At 43.1% G+C, this 18,232-nt stretch overlaps 1 protein-coding gene across 2 annotated transcripts in view; it reads left to right on the top strand.

Moving 5' to 3' along the window:
• Positions 1-3,615: 3,615 nt before the first annotated feature.
• Positions 3,616-18,232, top strand: part of DPYD (dihydropyrimidine dehydrogenase) — a 495,134-nt gene continuing 480,517 nt past the window's right edge. The window contains exon 1 of one of the 2 annotated variants that reach the window (XM_033151583.1): positions 3,616-3,827. In XM_033151583.1, coding sequence (XP_033007474.1) covers positions 3,789-3,827 — 39 coding nt within the window. In that variant the 5' untranslated portion in view covers positions 3,616-3,788. The remainder of the gene's footprint in view (positions 3,828-18,232) is intronic. The other variant, XM_033151582.1, reaches the window with a different exon arrangement.

Genomic DNA, 18,232 nt, shown 5'->3' with positions numbered 1-18,232 from the left:
CCCTATGCCCTTGGTAGCTTTACAAGAAGCTGCTGCAGGAGAGGGAACTGTGAGCCACATCTTGGCACATGTGTTTCTAGGACTAAGGTGAAAATGCAAATCACCCTTTTAATTTTTGCTATTGGGTGCTGCATGCTGTTCAAGTAACCTTGTCATACATACAGTATGGAAATGTGAGACTTTGTATGTTGTATTTTTGTTTTGCTATGCCATTATGAAATTGTTACTATGGTGTTATTTTGCTACGTTATTGTGAAATTGTTTTGTAGAGGGTTTTCTTTAAAAATGCTTTCTTAGTTGTAAGCCACTTTGATCATGTTTTTGTGGGAAAGCAGCAAAGAAATAATATAAATGAATGCATATATTTAATTATACCCCATTAAAGACCACCGTCTGAAGCAAGCAGTCTCCATGCTCATAACTTCCCTTTCCTTGGGTGTAACTTGTAAACAACATAACTTCAAATCTTCAGTATAATTGAATATGATTCTGGTTTCTGGCACTTCTGTCAATATAACATATCATTGTGTTTTGCAGAAACAAAAATAGATGTCCAGATCAAATTTAACTGTCGTCTTAGTACCGGGTATGTACACTTTGCAGCACAAGATTGTCTTGATCAGCTGCAGCCAGAAATTTTCATTAATCATTCTTTGCTTTCAGCAGCTTGCAGCTTGTACCCTACAATTTTGGGAGTTGTGATGACCCCAGTTGCCTCAGCTGGTCATCCAAATACCGTCTCCATTCAGTAGGAGGGGAGACACACATGCAGAAGCTTGGATCCTAAGTTGTTCCTCCATTTGGATAAGGGGAGGAATCTCTGCCAACTCCTTCCTCCATCTGCAGATCTGACAGCAATAGAGACGTCAAGAGTTCCTATAAGCAGGCAAATGGAATGGAATGTTTCCTTTCCTTCCTATTTTCCACATATCAAGAACACTGCCAAAGGAGGATTTTGTGTCTGTGTGCCTTCCATTTGGCTTACAACCTTGTTTGCAAAAAACAAGCATCTGTGATACTGTGAAAGCTGGTTGAGTGGTAATGCCATCAGTTTTGATGCACAATCATATTTACAACAGCAAGTGATGCTCAGGGCACAAATTTGACAGCCATTCTCAAATTGCCCATTAAAAGTGCTGGTACGCTCAGCCATTTCCTATCCAACCCTATTTATTTATTTATTTATTTATTTATTTATTTATTTATTTATTTATTTATTTATTTATTTCAACTTGAATCAGAGCTAGTGCATTTTCACCGTAATATTCTCAGCAAGCTTGCCTCAACCAACATTTTTATCGCAGGTCAGTAGGTGCTCCCTAACTGACGGTTTTGCCATCACCCTGGGAAATGTGAGAGAATCCTTGCAGGCAGGCAGGAAGCAAGTTTGTTCTGTGGTTCTTCACTGTTGCTCTTCAGCAGTATAACAGCACAAACCAGGGGCAGCCAACCTATTACTGTCCAGATGTTTTGGACTACAACTCCCATTAACCCTAGTCAGCGTGGATGGGGAGATATAGTCCAAAAACAGCTGGAGAAAGACTGGATATGTTGGGAAACACTGTTTTAAGTCATAACAAAATAAAAAAAAATTCCTTCCAGTAGCACCTTAGAGACCAACTAAGTTTGTTCTTGGTATGAGCTTTCGTGTGCATGCACACTTCTTCAGATACATGAAAGCTCATACCAAGAACAAACTTAGTTGGTCTCTAAGGTGCTATTGGAAGGAATTTTTTATTTTTTATTTTGTTTTGACTATGGCAGACCAACATGGCTACCTACCTGTAACTGTTTTAAGGCATGTTAGTGTTACACGCAGTAGCTGAGGAGCAACAAATTAAACAAATTAGACACACACACACATAGAGAGAGAGTGTGTGTGTGGTCTCTAAGGTGCTATTGGAAGGAATTTTTTATTTTTTATTTTGTTTTGACTATGGCAGACCAACATGGCTACCTACCTGTAACTGTTTTAAGGCATGTTAGTGTTACACGCAGTAGCTGAGGAGCAACAAATTAAACAAATTAGACACACACACACATAGAGAGAGAGAGAGTGTGTGTGCTTTAAAATTTAATTTTGTTCTGATGTGTGGTCTTTTCTTTTTTTAAAAGAAGTGGCATTAGCAGGTTACAAAGGGTAATATAATCAAAACAATTACTTGACTTGCAAGGAAGTTGTGTTCCTGTTTAGTCTTCCACATTCCCCATAGTAACTTTCAGCCCCAGCATCACCATCAAGTGAGATGAGGCACCAGAACTGAGAATTGTAGAGTATTAAGGGACCACAAGGAGGTTGAACTAGGTGACCCTTGTGGTCCTTTCCAGTTCTACGATTTTTTTTATTTAATAATTTTCAACAAATTTAATACATACAGTTCTTTTTTATTTATGATTTTCAATTTTATACATTACAACAATTTTATAATCATTTTAACATTTCAAAACTTGACTTCCCCCTCTTTCTGTGGTTTCTTAAATTTATTTTTAATATTTTCTGCAGATCCAAATTAACTTAATTTACTCATCTACTTTAAATATACTCTTATAAAACTGCAAGTTATTACAATAATCCTGCCAATGTTCTGTTTACAATTTATTTGTAAATATCCAGTAAACGATTTCCACACTTTTATAAAAAGTTTATCATCTTGATTTCTTATTTTTCCAGTAAGTTTCGCCATTTCTGCATATTTACTAAGTTTTATCCATTCTTCTTTTGCCTGGCAACAGATCAAAATAATATTGATTCCATCTTGAAAGAAAAGTACAAAAAATATTGGGAGATAGTTTTGGTGCTGGAGGAGACTCTTGAGTATTGGTGCTGGAGGAGACTCTTGAGAGTCCCATGGACTGCAAGAAGATCAAACCTATCCATGCTTAAAGAAATCAGCCCTGAGTGCTCACTGGAAGGGCAGATCCTGAAGTTGAGGCTCCAGTACTTTGGCCACCTCATGAGAAGGGAAGACTCCCTGGAAAAGACCCTGATGTTGGGAAAGATGGAGGGCACAAGGAGAAGGGGACGACAGAGGATGAGGTGGTTGGACAGTGTTCTCGAAGCTACTAACATGAGTTTGGCCAAACTGCGAGAGGCAGTGAAGGATAGGCGTGCCTGGCGTGCTCTGGTCCATGGGGTCACGAAGAGTCGGACACGACTGAACGACAACAACAATTGGGAGATAATTGGGGGGGGGGGGCAAGATTTCAACTGCCTAGGGGCCTCCACAGGGTTTAATCCAGCACTGTGCCCTCACCAGAAAATCCTATAAAGGCAATGTTTGAATTAAAAGGTGTCAACGAATATGTGAACAACAACCAAATCACTGAAATGCTCAAACTCTGACTTATCTGTGTTCGCCAGTCTAAATGCTACAATATCCTTTTACTGTAACTTTTGCACCGCTCTCTCACCAGTTTACAAAACTTAGATTTTAGTTACAGTATTTCGTTTATCCTTTCCTTTTATGTATGTTTACTTACATTGTTGCAAGCTGCACACGGTTACGCAATTAAGTAATCAATATCCCCTCCCCACGCCCTCTTCTTTAAAGCAAGGCCATGTTTGAATGTTTTCCTCCCTGCAAGCTCAGCAGAAAACGCCAAGAGGCTGGAGAGAGCGAGCCAGGAGGGAGCTGCGGAACCGAAGGGGCAGCGCCGAGGAAGATCTCCGCCGCGTCCGCCCACTGGGGGCGTTGCTGGGCGTGCTGGGTCCGCGTCGCGCTTTCGCTTCGCCCGCTAGACGATTCCTGGAAGGCGGCGGCGAAAGGGCGGACGTGGTTGGCGCGAGTATGGCCCGTTTGCTGAGCCGGGACCCCGTGGACATAGAGGTACGGCCGCGTCCTCGAGCAGGGGGGCGGCAGATGAGGGCGCGCGAGGAGCCCAGTGGCGTCTGGAAACCGGGAGGAAGAAACCTGGGACCCAAAGAGCCTCTGCTGCAGTCGCCAAGCATTGCAAGTTGTCCGGAGTCCTTGGTGGCCGCAGGCTTGACTTGTGCGCTCGAACGATATGTGAGCCTCTGGGCATGTGCAGAGTGGGGGGTTTCCCCCTCCCGTGGCTGGTTATCAAGAGAGGCTTGTAAACAAACTGGAGCCTTTCCACGTGTGTGTGTGTGCACGCGCGGGGGGCGTGTGCGTAATGAAGGAGACTAAGCTCTGAATATCCCCTATGCCAAGGAACCAGAGAATACTGCTTTGCCAAAGATAGATAGGTATCCGTAGGCAAGACCACAATGCAGTGCCCAAGCTACACAGGCTGCAGAAGGGAGTGACTACCCTGTGCCCCTTCCCCCGCCCCCAAATGTTGCTGAACTACAAATCCCATCATCCTTTGCCATTGGCCATGGTGGCCGAGGCTGATGGGAGCTGCAGTTCAACAACTCTGGGAGACCCACGGGTTTGTCACTCCTGCTTTTCCCAACAGAAGGAAACCTCCGTTCTCCAAGCTGTGTGGTTCAGGCAATGTAATTTGGCCTGTATTTCTTGCCTATCGCTGTCTAGCCACCTGTGACTGCACAGGATAGTCTTTGGCAGACCAATATTTTCTGGTTTCTCCTCTTCTGGATACATATAGTTATAGCCTCATCTGGAGGTCAAAATGCAGAGATTGCAGAGAATCTTTTGATGTCAGCAAATCCAAACAGTGCTCTTTTGTCCCATCTACCTATTTCTCAATATATTTCTAAATAACATTTCACCAGCAGTGCAGTAAGCATCCTTACAAAAAAAAGAGTAAGGGTGCTTCTGGAGTGTTGCTATTTTGGGATGAGAGTCAATCACATACTGGCAAATTTTATTTATTTTTCTTCATTAAATTTGTTATATACTGCCCTTCAAAATCTCAGAGTGGTTCACAGAATAAAAAATTATATAGAAACACAAGTAAATTAAAACAGCGAAACAATACCCTTCCTTCCCACAGGCACATATTAAAAGGCTGTAGAATATTAATCAGCCAAAGGCTTGGGTTGTGCAACGACAGCTGATTTGATGCTCTTGCATAAAAAAAAACCTCTGCTACCTGCTACTTGCTACCCCGATTTGATGAAAAAAGTGATGGCAACATGCAATTGAAAGAATAGGATAACAATTGCTTGAGGTAGTACTGTATCGTCCAGCTTTTCCAAAACGAATTGGAACAAATGCTCAGTTTGATTTACTTGATTATTTAAACCATTTCTATACTATGGGGTGTGTGTGTGTGTGTGTGCAGTACCAAAAAAAAAACTAAAGTAAACAAGCAGCTGAACAACATATAACAAATATACAAAAATACTCAGTTGCACATAAAAAATGTTACATCAGTGCAAATTTCCAAAATTAGCAACATAAACCCTTTTGGATACACCTCCCCTCTCAGCCTCCTGGCTCTCACCTCATGCATCTTCACACATCCACTTTGGCTGTGACCCAGGGCTCAAAGAAACTCACAGTTCACCCACAAATAAATTGTTGTGGTCATCTAACCTGCCTGTAAACCTCATGCAAACAAATCAGGCGAATGCTCAGTTAACAGGTCATCTGGAAGTGACATAAGTCACTTTTTGTTCAATGGGGCTTATTCCAATTTAAACTGAGGCCTGAACTGGCAACTGACTGCCCTTTTAAGGGACCCCAAGAGCTGAATCCAGAGTACTGCAATCAACATTCCCATTAAGTGGATTAATACAGGATGGAATTGTATAAGACGGAATGTGTCACTCTCTTCCTGACTGCTTCTCCCCTAAATCAGTCTGCTCAGGAGTAAGTGCTGGGTGTGCCAGTTTCCCATAATGCAGGGGCAGATATATATATATATATATATATATATATATATATATATATATATGTGTGTGTGTGTGTGTGTGTGTGTATGTCAAGTGGTTGGGGAAATAGCATACCACTGGGGCCTGCATCCAAAGTCAAAAGTCAAAAGTGGGCAGTGCCCCAAGTGGGCAGTGTCTAGCATGTCACCCAAAGGTGCTTCCAATCTCTTTATAGGTGGAATGTGTGATACTTGCTGGGAATGCTGCATTTGAGATGTGAGACACATGTCATCCATCTTGAATTAGTAAAGCTTTTAACTCTCACAAACTAGATACAGAACATTGAAGGTCTGGAATGTTGTTCCCTGGGATGATTGTCACATGAAAGGTTCCTTTCAGACTATCCCACAGCAGGGGATTAATCATTTATTTTCATGTTTATTTTAAAAGGCCAACAAAACATCCCCAGAGATGCCAACCTCCTGAGTCCTTTCCCCTCTAGTTTTTGATTCCTCATTGGTGGTGTGTTGTGAAAATCATACTGTTGCGCAGTAGAACTTCTCCACTCTTTGTTATGCAAGGGCTAAGGACTGCTCTTTGCAACAATCAGTTGCATTGGTGCTTCCTGTCATTAACGTGACAGGCACAGTCCGTCTGAAATACTTGGGGATTTGTTCTGAAGAACCTAGATTGCCTGTTGTCCCTTATGTATGTGTCTGCTGCATATCTGGAACCATGCTTTTGACTTCAATACTTGCTGCATTATGTGGCTGCAGCCAATCTGCTCATTATACAAAGTAGGGATGGGGAACCTTTGGCCCTCTAGATGTTGGATTCCAAATCTCATCATTAGGGTTGTAGCCCAATAACATTTGTAGAGACAAAGGTTCCCAACCCTGATATAAAATCTGAAGCAGCCATGAGCCATCCAGTACATAGAGCCCCCCCCTTCTTAAAATTAGATCTTCTACAGTGGTGTGTCAGGAGTTAAAAGGTGCTTCTGAAGTTGCTATCTCCTGCCCTAGTGAGCTAAAATTGCCCATTAAGTTCTTAAACTTTTGTGTATATCTCCTTCAATTGAGGAAAAGGACTGCTGATATCCATATATTTTCCTTCCCCAAATTTGAGACTCCCACCAACACTTCCAACATGGCTGGCTTGCCATAGACACTTTCATTTCATTTCACTTCTAATTTGTATACAGTCGCACCTCAGAAGTCGAATAGAACCAGTTTGACTTTCAAAATGTTTGACTTCCAAAGCACGGCTTCTGATTGGCTGCAGGAAGCTCCTGCAGCCAATCAGAAGACGCGGAAGCCCCGTCGGACGTTTGCCTTCCAAAAGAACATTCGAAAACCGGAACACTCACTTCCGGTTTTCAGTCTTTCGGGAGTCACAACATACAAGTTCCAGAGCATTCGAGAACTGAGGTATGACCATGCTGCCTTTCTATATTCCTATACACAAGGCGGTTTATGAGCTGAAGAAACAACAAAATAGATAAGAAAGATCACACACATAATAACAATCTGATCCAATACAACAAAGTCACAATAACTTTAAAATTGACAACTTTTCATCAAATAAAGCAATATTCAACAATCCATTAGGATATAATAGTAAACAGTAAAATTAAATATCAGCAAATAAAAAAAACAGTTTACACTCATCAATTACAATAAAGAATTACTACTCAATAAAAATAACTGCAAGTCACAATGCATAAAAATCCCAAACATACAAAGCCATATAAAAGGATCAAATTGGGAAACAAGGACACACAACTTACAACATATTTCTTAAAAAATATCCCCGAACTCCTCTCTTCCCAGCTGCTTCTGCTGTTGTCAAAGTAGTGGTTTGGGAAGGGCTCCTAGGGCTGGAGGGTGGGGCAAGGCAGGTGGAAGAGGGATTTGGCTGATGACCAGCACAAAGTCTCTCCTCACTTTGGAATCTTGAGGTGGTAGTTGCTGGGGGGGGTGCCTTCTGCACCTCCCTGTGCTACTCAGTGTATGGATTTATTTATTTTTTACAATGCAATCATTTGTGTATTTTCTTGGAAATAAGCCCCACTGAGTTCAGTGCTCCTTACCTCCCAGGTATGTGTGATTAGGATTGCAGGTTTTGCTAGTGTTCTCAGCTGGCTAGGAGCAAAAATGGGTTGACCACATGTCTGTTGTCCTCGGCCTAGCATTTTATTCATCAAGATTGGCCTGTGTCAACAGGACTTTGCTTAGGCAACTTACTGGAAAATTTAGGACAGAGCAAGATAGCAAAATGTCACACTAGTCTAGCATTCTCTCTCCCCCCCCCCAGCTGTGCCTGGGACCAGTGAGATGTGTGTGGGAAGCTTGCAAGCAGGGCATAAAACAGCAACAACACCCTAAAGACATGCATTTTGAAAATAAGAGCTGTTAAGCCTCACAGCTATCTACACATTGTTGAATCCTAACAGCAGAATGTGCAGTGCTTCTGAATGCTTAAGTTTGGGCTTTGAATCTCAAGACAGAATTACATAATTGTAGGAGGTGATTTCTGCACAGACGTGTACCCGCCAGGTGTTCAGGTAGAGAACTTCCTCCAAACTTGAGGAAGTGTTGTTTCTGTTATTTCAGGCTCTTGAGGTGTCCCAGCTTAATAATAATGTGTGTAGCGTAACTAATTTTTGTGGACTTCTCATTGGCAAGGCTGAAATGACACATGGTTCAGGGGGATGGTATTGGTCTGTGGTGGATATTTTGAGTGGGCATAGGAGAGGAACTGGTTTCTTAGATATGTGCTGTTATGAGGTGCAGAGCTTTTACAGATCAACCCCTGAAAGCTATAACAAGTCAGCACAGACTCTGGTTACAAGTCAGCCTCATCAAAATGTATTTGTCATGTTATGTGCCCGTTGAACAGTCTTGAAGGACAGCTTCAATGCTCGGCAGTGGACAGCTGTAAATAAGCATACATCTAAATTAATTAGCACATGAAGATGAGCAATGGCCATTTTTTTTACCCTCTGGAGATAATGGCTGTCTTAAATTTAGTTCATTAGGCTCACAGCTGGTGATACGATTAGAGTGCTGTGATCTTTTAATCTTAGCAATCTTCTAGCATTTCCCCATTTTTGACACACAGCTTTCACTGTATCACTTTAAAAAGACAACACCCCCACAAGCATTAACTGTGGCTATAAAATACTTGATTGTAGTAGGGCAGATGTCTGGTCAGCGTGCCAGAAGAACAGAAACGAAGTGGACAGTTTAACTTTTGCCTTTCGAGTCACTTTTTTTTTTTAAAAAAAAGAATTCCTTCGTTGAAAGTTATCACTCAATAACAGATGGTGACATCTTCCTTTAGATCATACCCAGAATTAATATTTAACCACTAATGGCTTTTTGGTGTGTGTGGCTTTCTGTTCAATGGATCCATTCTGTTCAATGGATCTTTGCACATGTGTGAAATACTGCAATCCTAAACATGTAGGTGCAAACTCTATCGATGCTGGTGGTAGTTTAGTTCTGTTCCAAGGAGGTATTTAAGGTCGCTACCTAAGTGAAGCCAAAACACGGAATTTGTTTATTTATTTATTTTTACTCTCTGAGACAAATCTTTTCAGGGACCCAGGATTGTGTTTACTTGAGTTGGTAATCTGTTCATAATTGCATGTCCTTAACACCCTTGAGGTTTATGACTTTCGTAATGTGTAACTCCCTTTCATTCCCATTGGGCTAGGAACCGCCTTTGTCCTGCCCTTTGGTGGGGGTGTGCTGTTGGAGATACTGTTAATGATTGATTCCACAATTCTTTTGAATGCAAACTTATTTCCTCTGCTTTTAGATCAAATTCTCATTTCTGTATACATTGTAATGTTTTATTGTTGCTATGGCCATTGGCTAATGCGAATAAAGTCCCCCCCCTCTCTCTATTCCTCTGTAAAGTAAAAAATAAAAAAAATGCTGCTTTTGCAAATGCTGCATTTTTTCTTTCTTTCCAAAGGATGTTTGCAAAGCCGCTTGGGAAGTGTTGTTCTAGGGGCTGGAGAGAGGGGCTGGGAAACACCATATGCACTGACTTACAAACCACTGACAATCAGCAAGGGGCACACTGTGTAAGGGACTTTGCAGGCATAGCTGATCAGTGGTATCTACAAACCCCTTTTTATCCAAGCCTCACCTTTACTAGCATCAGGTGTGGGGTGGATGGGCACAGCTTGGCCAAAGTCGCCATGTGGGCCAAATCAGGCCAGCGTGCCAGTGGTTCCCCACTCCTCTATCACACCCACCCAACCATGGGCGTACCCAGGGGGGCAGCTGCCCCCCCCCAGAAGCAGAGTCCGGGGAGAGTCCAGGGAGGGGAGAGCAGGGAGGTAAGTGAGGCGGAGCAGCGGCTTGGTGCCTTCGCGCCTCCAGCACCCCTCTGGAGGCGATAGGACCCTGTCGCGCTCTGAGGGCTGAGGACGTGAGCCAGGGAGGGGAGGACAGTAGCCTAATTCTAAAGCGGCTCTCCCTCACTGTAATCGGCTCCTGAAACCGGGGAGGGGGGGCGACCATGGCTTGCCCACCCCCTAGTTTTGATCCTGCCTTCTTCCCCCCTACCTTATAGGGAGATGACTCTGGACTCAGTACTGCATGTTGTCACATCCACTTTGCGTTGAGCATTTTTCTGAAAGTAAGTCAGGTGCCTTGCAGAACACCTTCGGGAGGAGAAAAGGCTAAGGAGTAAACCCAACCAAAATCCGGAGTGGAGTCCTTAAGATGGTTGGATGGCACCTTTGTATGACTCCTTCTGGCGATTCCTGCAGCCAAGCTGGTGCCAAGTGTATTGCATTGCTTTCCTTTGGACCACATCAGTGAGGCCAAGAGGGGAGTCTTGTCATCCGGGCAGCTTGGGACCTCCATGCACACCTTCCGGGGAGGTCACTTCAGTGATGTTAACACAGCAGTTGAACTTCAGCCCTGGAGATGCACCTCGTTGTCTCTCGAGACAGAGGGATGCCAACACAGTTCCAATTTTCTTCAGTGAGATATCCTTACTAATGAAAATGCGTAGGGTTCCAGAACTTGGTGGTACCTAATCCCCAAGTGGGCAACATGTGAACCAGGAGCTGCAAATATCCCTCAACTTTCATTTAATTGCCCCAAAGTCTCCTGAAGCTGCCTTCATTCTTCTATCCCAACTGAGTTCTTGTTGTCCTGCTGCTTGCTCCTTATTCTTACTGGCTTTTGAAAGTGTTTCCCTCTCTCTGCTTCCTGTGTAGTTTCAGAACAATTGAAAGGGCTGGTATTTCTTTTGAGAAAAAAAATGGTTTTTCTTAAACATTCCTCCTTGTTTTATACCTCCAGCGAAGTGGGGAATCACCCCTGGCTTTAGAACCATTCAGTTCTGCTGTGTGCTGTAATGTGGGGTGTCAAGTTTCCCAAAGTGGCAAATTTTCCAGTGCTTTTATTTTCCCATGGAATTTTTCCATTCCATAACCTCATTAGTAACAACGAATGGTGCCAACTGCAAATGCAATATCAGGTAAGCTTGGCAGATTCCAAAGGTGTTTTGTTTACTAAACAAAATGAGCCTGGGGAAAGTTTGGAAAATCCCAGTTTATTGGCAATCTGTGTGTATAGCACACTAATTATTTTCTTTTGCTTCTGAGGACAGTAGCTGTATTGGTCTGTTCTTTTTTCTTTTTTTAAACACCTTTCTGTGTATTTATTTGAGAGTAACCCCATTTAATCTAGTGGTGGTGATTTCTGAGCAGATCTGCACATATTCCTGAGGGAATGCGGCCTTTGGGAGAGAGATAAAAGGGGTGCCCACCCTGATCTAATCAGCTTAATTCAGTTGACCAGCTAGTACTGACCAGTGACTTTGTGAATCGGTGGGACAGTTTCATCTTTCCTTTGTCCCCTGCATTCCCCCCCCCCTTTCTCTTTCTAGGATGCACCCATAATTAGGGCTGGGCGGTATATTGATATATCATCCAAAATCGGTTCGAAGTCCATATCATGATATTGGTTTCATAAATTTTGACCTAGCAATATATTGCAAATCATGATGTCTCTGTGTGTGCTATGCAAAAATCACAATGTGGGGAAAACCATGAAACCAGCCAATGCCTCTACATAGCTCCGTCCTTATTTTAGACTTTGTGATATGTATCAGTTTATCGTGATGTTTAGCTGGTGATCTATCACAGTGTTGAAAACCAGATATCACCCACCCCATCAGTAATTGAGTCTTTTCAAGCATGTTCTGGAACTTGGGCGTAATACAAGACGAGCCAGAGCCACATGGTGCACATTTGTTTAATGAGTGCTTTGCAAAGCTCATGTTCTTTTACCTGTGACTATTTCTTTGAAGGATCTCTGTGTTAGAACAGACAATTAAGGCTCTCAAAGTAGTGACTTAAACAGCAAATCCTCTTGCGCCTGTGTACATATCACCGTTTGCTCTGGCTCCCATGTGAATCCACCACCGCCACCGGTCCCTGAAGCTGTGTCCACACGAGGTTAGCCATATCTGTCCCATAGCTTCTTGAGAAGTCCTGCTGTTTTGATGTGTGTTCCCCCAAACCAGCTTCGATCTGATTTGAAAACATAAACTACGGTTAAGGTGAAGTGTGTACGTTTGAGACAGCCGTGGTGCATGTGCAGGTAACAGTTTCACTGAGTTCTGGGGGGTGTTGTAGGGGCCAGGGAAACCAAACAGATCAGGTAAAGGCATTCCCACCCCATCACTGGGGGTGCAAGGTGCAAATATGATTTGAAATGCTTGCAGCAGGAGAAAATGACCTCGCTGTGTTTTAAGCTGCTAATGTGTGTCTTGCCTAGGTCAGTGACCCATGGATTACCGTGCTATCCTACACACTCAGAAGTAAGGTAAAAGGTAAAGGATCCCGGATGGTTGAGTCCAGTCAAAGGCAACTATGGGGTTGCAGCACTGTTCTCGCTTTCAGGCCGAGGGAGCTGGCGTTTGTCCGCAGACAGTTTTCTGGGTCTTGAGGCTAGCATGACTAAACCACTTCTGGTGCAACAAAACACCGTGACGGAAACCAGAGTGCACTGCAATGCCATTTACCTTCCCACTGCAGCGGTAACTATTTATCTACTTGCACTGGCGTGCTTTCGAACTGCTAGGTTGGCAGAAGCTGGGACAGAGCAACGGGAGCTCACCCCCTCACGGGGCTTTGAACCGCCGACCTTACGATCGGCAAGCCCAAGAGGCTCAGTGGTTTAGACCACAGCGCCACCCACATCTCTCAGAAGTAAGCCCCACTGAGCTCAATAGGACTCGCTTTTAGGTCAGTTCCAAGATTGCAGCCTTAGTTCTATGCTTCCAGTTGTTTACCTCTGCCCTGGTTTATTTAATAAGGCCCATTGCATAATTTATGGAGTATGACTCTTTAAAATAACATTTTGACCAGATTCTTAACTTCCCCTTGGAAGGAAAGGAACATATTAAAAGACCATTAATAAAATTGTCTGCCTCGACAGCTTTTCTTTTTTAAAACAACAACAACAAGGAATGGAACCCCAAACAGAATTAATTCATTCATTATTTTTAAAGTTGTCACAGCTTCTTGAATGAGCTATCACAGATAGTTTTAGTATTTCCACTTTCTTAAGAAAAAATACGAAAAACAATAAGAAACCTAGAATTTCAATTTGAAATGTTTCATTGACAACCATTTTTCATATAGGTTACTCCTATCCCCACATTTCTGTTCATCTCAGTTTGGGTGTTCTAGTTCTTTTCTGAACTGCTGAACAAATGCAGTGGGCATCTATCTTTAGAAAAGAATTGAAAAGTTTAAATGATTAAAACCAAACAACCTTTCATTGTGCTTTGACATGGTAACTGCAGAAAATAGCTCTGTTGGGTAGATGTCTTTAATATGTTTGTGGGGTTGTTGTTTTTTAAGCTCACAAAGATCTATTATCAAGTTTTTAGAAAAAGCAAATTTCAGCTTGCATGGCTTTTCTTCTTCCTTATATATTTAGTATGCACATCCTTTTATCTATGACTTCATTTGTTTGAAGTTAAAATATGATGGGTGAGTTTGTTACATTGCCAGCTTTTATCTGTTGCTGCTCCTTGCCTTTTTATATTAAATTTATGTGTCTGACTCTGGGTTTGGCCAGATATATGGATTATGTGTCATTCCCAAGGTAGTTTGGAAAAGATCCTCCAGATTGCTTCAACTTTTTGGCAATTTTTCTCCTGTCCTCCACAGTGACACATTTTCATTAAGTCCTTGATCCAGGATGACCCTGTGGGAGTCTTCTCCTTCATTGTAAGGCAATCTTTCCTGGCTAACAACATAGGGTCTGTTTGTAGCAAGCTTTTTTTTTTATTACTATTTTAAAGAGCACTTTGATAAGCACTAGGTTCCTGATGAAGCCTATTGTTCCTCCACTCAGAGGCCTCGGCTTGGTTGCCAACTCCAGATGTCCCCTTTGCAGTGGAAGGGCTCCCAAGAACAAAACAAATCTGTTTCTGCCTTTATTTCATGGCACTTGGAATATCTCTTTTGTCTGCTACCTTGAAAGAAGGGCAGGATGCAAATGCGATGAATGAAAATTAAAAGAATATCTGAATGGCATATGCACAGAGCTGTCATAAAACTGTTAACTCCTATTTTCCTCTGTGAACTGGAAGGGAAGTGCAGTAAAACGGGATCCAGAGCTAAGCTTCCATAGGTGTGCTTATTGGAAGACTCTTAGCCTCTTCTCAAGTTTTGTTTCCTAACCTGCAAAATGTGAATATCAGAGGTTGTCTTTTGTAGGATTGTTATGGATGAATAAGATAAGAAAATAAGGTGGGCCATTAAAGCAGTTTGGGGGGAAATGAAGTTACTTTGCAGTTAAGATTATTCACATGTAACGTTGCACATAGCATCCTGAAAGTTGTGAGAATAGTTTTGGGATGGATTTACAGCACAATGGACAGCAGCCACAGCAAGAACTGAGCATCTGGTATGGGGAAAACAAATGACATTCTTTTGGCTAATTCCAGTCAGATTAGCAGAGAGTGCCCGGGCACTGTTTAGGAACTTGAAGAAACTAAAATAATATTGTGGGGTTTTTTTAATGGTTACTGTAATTTGTGAGTTTGGGGACTTTGTGCACACACACACAGAGAGACACACACACACACATTGCATCCAACGACATCTGATTGTAAGTGAAAACTGCCTCTTCCAGCTTGGAAAACCTTATTTTTAACTGTCACGCCATCTTGGTCTGCCATCTTGATTCAAAATGGAGTATGGCATCCAAGCACAGAAGGAGACTGCTTCATCCTACATCAGGAACTCTTGTGCCAAGTTAGGCAATGACATCTTGAGAGGCATACACATTGGCGCAGTTGTGACTTGCCATGCCATGTTGTTATTGTTCAGTCGTGTCCGACTCTTCGTGACCCCATGGACCAGAGCACACCAGGCACGCCTATCCTTCACTGCCTCTCACAGTTTGGCCAAACTCATGTTAGTAGCTTCGAGAACACTGTCCAACCATCTCATCCTCTGTTGTCCCCTTCTCCTTGCCATGCCATATTGGGCAACAATCCCTTCAGAACCACCCAGATCAGTGCAGTTTGACCCGTGATGCCAAATTGGGCAAGTTCCACCAAATGGTGGAAGGGTGCAAAGAGGTTCTGCTGCTACCCCGCCAAGTGGGTGCTGAAGGGGCTGAGCTAGGGGGGAAATGTAGAAGGCCGTTCTGGAGCTCTTGTGTAGGGGTGGCAGCTGGAAGATCAGGATTTTGGTTCTTGCATTACAGGGGGTTGTACAAGATAATCCTTAGGTGCCTTCCAACTCTCCAATTCTGTAAATGCCTTTTTCTTTTGGGGCAAGAGGTGAATCGTGATTGGTGTGTGTGTGTGTGTGCAGACTAAAAGTGTGGTTTCTTGTTGCCTTTTATCTTTGCTGTGCTTGTGGGTTGGCTCAAGTATGGTGCTAAAAATAGTTAAATTTTCTTAGTTGTACATTCCCTCCCCTATTGTTAATTGCTGAGTGGATTGCTTAGAAGAAGAAGAAGAAGAAGAAGAAGAAGAAGAAGAAGAAGAAGAAGAAGAAGAGTTTGGATTTGATATCCCGCTTTTCACTACCTGAAGGAGTCTCAAAGCGGCTCACATTCTCCTTTCCCTTCCTCCCCCACAACAAACACTCTGTGAGGTGAGTGGGGCTGAGAGACTTCAGAGAAGTGTGACTAGCCCAAGGTCACCCAGCAGCTGCATGTGGAGGAGTGGAGACGCGAACCCGGTTCCCCAGATTACGAGTCTACCACTCTTCACCACTACACCTCTCTCTCTCTCTCTCTCTCTCTCTCTCTCTCTCTCCTCTCTCCTCTCTCCTCTCTCCTCTCCCTCTCTGTCTCTCCTCTGTCTCTCTTCTCTCTCTGTCTCTCTCTCTGTCTTAATGATGATATTGAAATTAGATGCAGTTAATTGACCTATTCAATAGGCTATATAGGTATGTTTTACGCTTAAACTTTTGATAAACACTTGGGTTGTCAGTGGTGTAATACATTATTTAAATAGCTAAATAATTTGTGCTGCTATTGTATTTAGATTGTTGTCACTTGATTTTATGTGAATTGCTTTCAGTACAATCAGTGTAATCCAATATATGTCTACTCATAATTAAGTCCCATTGTTCTCAATTGGACATACTGTTCTCCCTGGTAAGTGGGTATAGGATTGCAACAACTGTATTTGTGTAAAATGCAGTGTGTGATAAATCAAATGACCAGGACTATGACTACACAATCACAATTATTATAAGGAAACTTTGATTTTAATTTAAACAAGCAACAGAAATCTGACCTCTTATACCATTAAATTTACATTTTTGCAGCAGTAGCTTGTGATGCTGTTTTGAAGCCGAAAGGAGACTTTAGTTTGTAGTATAATGAAGAGATGTGGATTTCTTCATATGTATGAACTAGTCATGCATCATAAGGAAGTCACATTTCCTGTTTTATGTGTTTTTTTCTGAGTATGGTGTTTCATCCTTAAGAATTGTTTGCCATAGAACCTCTTAATGGGTGGGGACAAAATTAAAGTGTTACTTGATTATGGCATATCACATTTTCCTCTGCAGCTATCATTTCTGACCTAAGACATTCTTTTCTCTACCCCACAACTACTATCTTCAAAGAACCGACCATGTAATTAGAGGTAGCCTGAATACAATATAAAATTTCGCTGCATTCTGAGGCAAATTTTGCCGTGCATTAATTTGCGCCCCTGTGAACTGGGCTTCTGAAAGACCAGCAATTTGAAATCTGGTCACTGCAAGACTTTCTAACCAATAAATAGTGCCCAAGATTTCTTTTTTCTTCCACTTGCGCCATGTCTTCTAGATCTACGCCTGTGGGCTGGAGCTGCCTTATCTTACTGCTTTATCAGACATGGCTTCCCCCAAAGAACTGTTAAGGGTGCTGGGAGTTGTTCGGAGACCCCATTCCCCTCACAGAGTTACGGTTCCTTGAGTGGTTTTAACAGCTGGCCCTTCTTCCTTGGGAACTGTATCTCTGTTGAGGGGTCTACTAACAACTCTCAGCGTCCTTAACAAATTACAGTTCCCAGGCGGCAAGCCATGAAGATTGAAGTAGCATTAAAAAAAAGGTAAAGGACCCCTGACAATTAAGTCCAGTGACAGATGACTCCGGGGTTGCAGCACTCGTCTCGCTTTTTAGGCCGAGGGAGCCGGCGTTTGTCCACAGTCAGTTTTTCCGGGTCATGTGGCCAGCATGACTAAACCGCTTCTGGCGCAACAAAACACCGAAATCAGAGCAGCGCATGGAAACGCCATTTACCTTCCCGCCGGAGCAGTACCTATTTATCTACTTGAACTTTTTTTGGGGGGCATGCTTTCGAACTGCTAGGTGGGCAGGAGCTGGGACCGAACAATGGGAGCTCAGCCCATCGCGGGGATTCGAACCGCCGACCTTCTGATTGGCAAGCCCAAGAGGCTCAGTGGTTTAGACCACAGCGCCACCCACGTAAGTAAATAAGTAGCATTAGGTAAAGGGACCCCTGACCGTTAGGTCCAGTCACGGACGTCTCTGGGGTTGCGGCACTCATCTCGCTTTACTGGCTGAGGGAGCCGGCGTACAGCTTCCAGGTCATGTGGCCAGCATGACTAAGCCACTTCTGGCGAGCCAGAGCAGTGCACGGAAACACTGTTTATCTTCCTGTTGGAGCGGTACCTATTTATCTACTTGCACTGCATGCTTTCAAACTGCTAGGTTGCCAAGAGCAGGGACCGAGCAATGGAAGCTCACCCCGTCGCGAGGATTCGAACTGCCGACCTTCTGATTGGCAAGCGCTAGGCTCTGTGGCTTAATCCGCAGCGCCACCCGCACCCGTAAGTAGCATTAGAGTGCTTTAAATGTATAGTGCAGATGTGGTCCAAGATTGAAACTGGCCTATCATGTGGAGAGCAGGACCCTGTATGGTTGATGGTTACTCCTGTAGACATGGGACCCCCTGAGACCATGGGGT

The sequence above is a fragment of the Lacerta agilis genome, chromosome 6 (assembly GCF_009819535.1).
Source record: "Lacerta agilis isolate rLacAgi1 chromosome 6, rLacAgi1.pri, whole genome shotgun sequence".
NCBI classification, from domain to species: Eukaryota; Metazoa; Chordata; class Lepidosauria; order Squamata; family Lacertidae; genus Lacerta; species Lacerta agilis.
The sequence above is the reverse complement of the archived record's forward strand: the minus strand, read 5'-3'. Positions and strand labels throughout refer to the sequence as shown.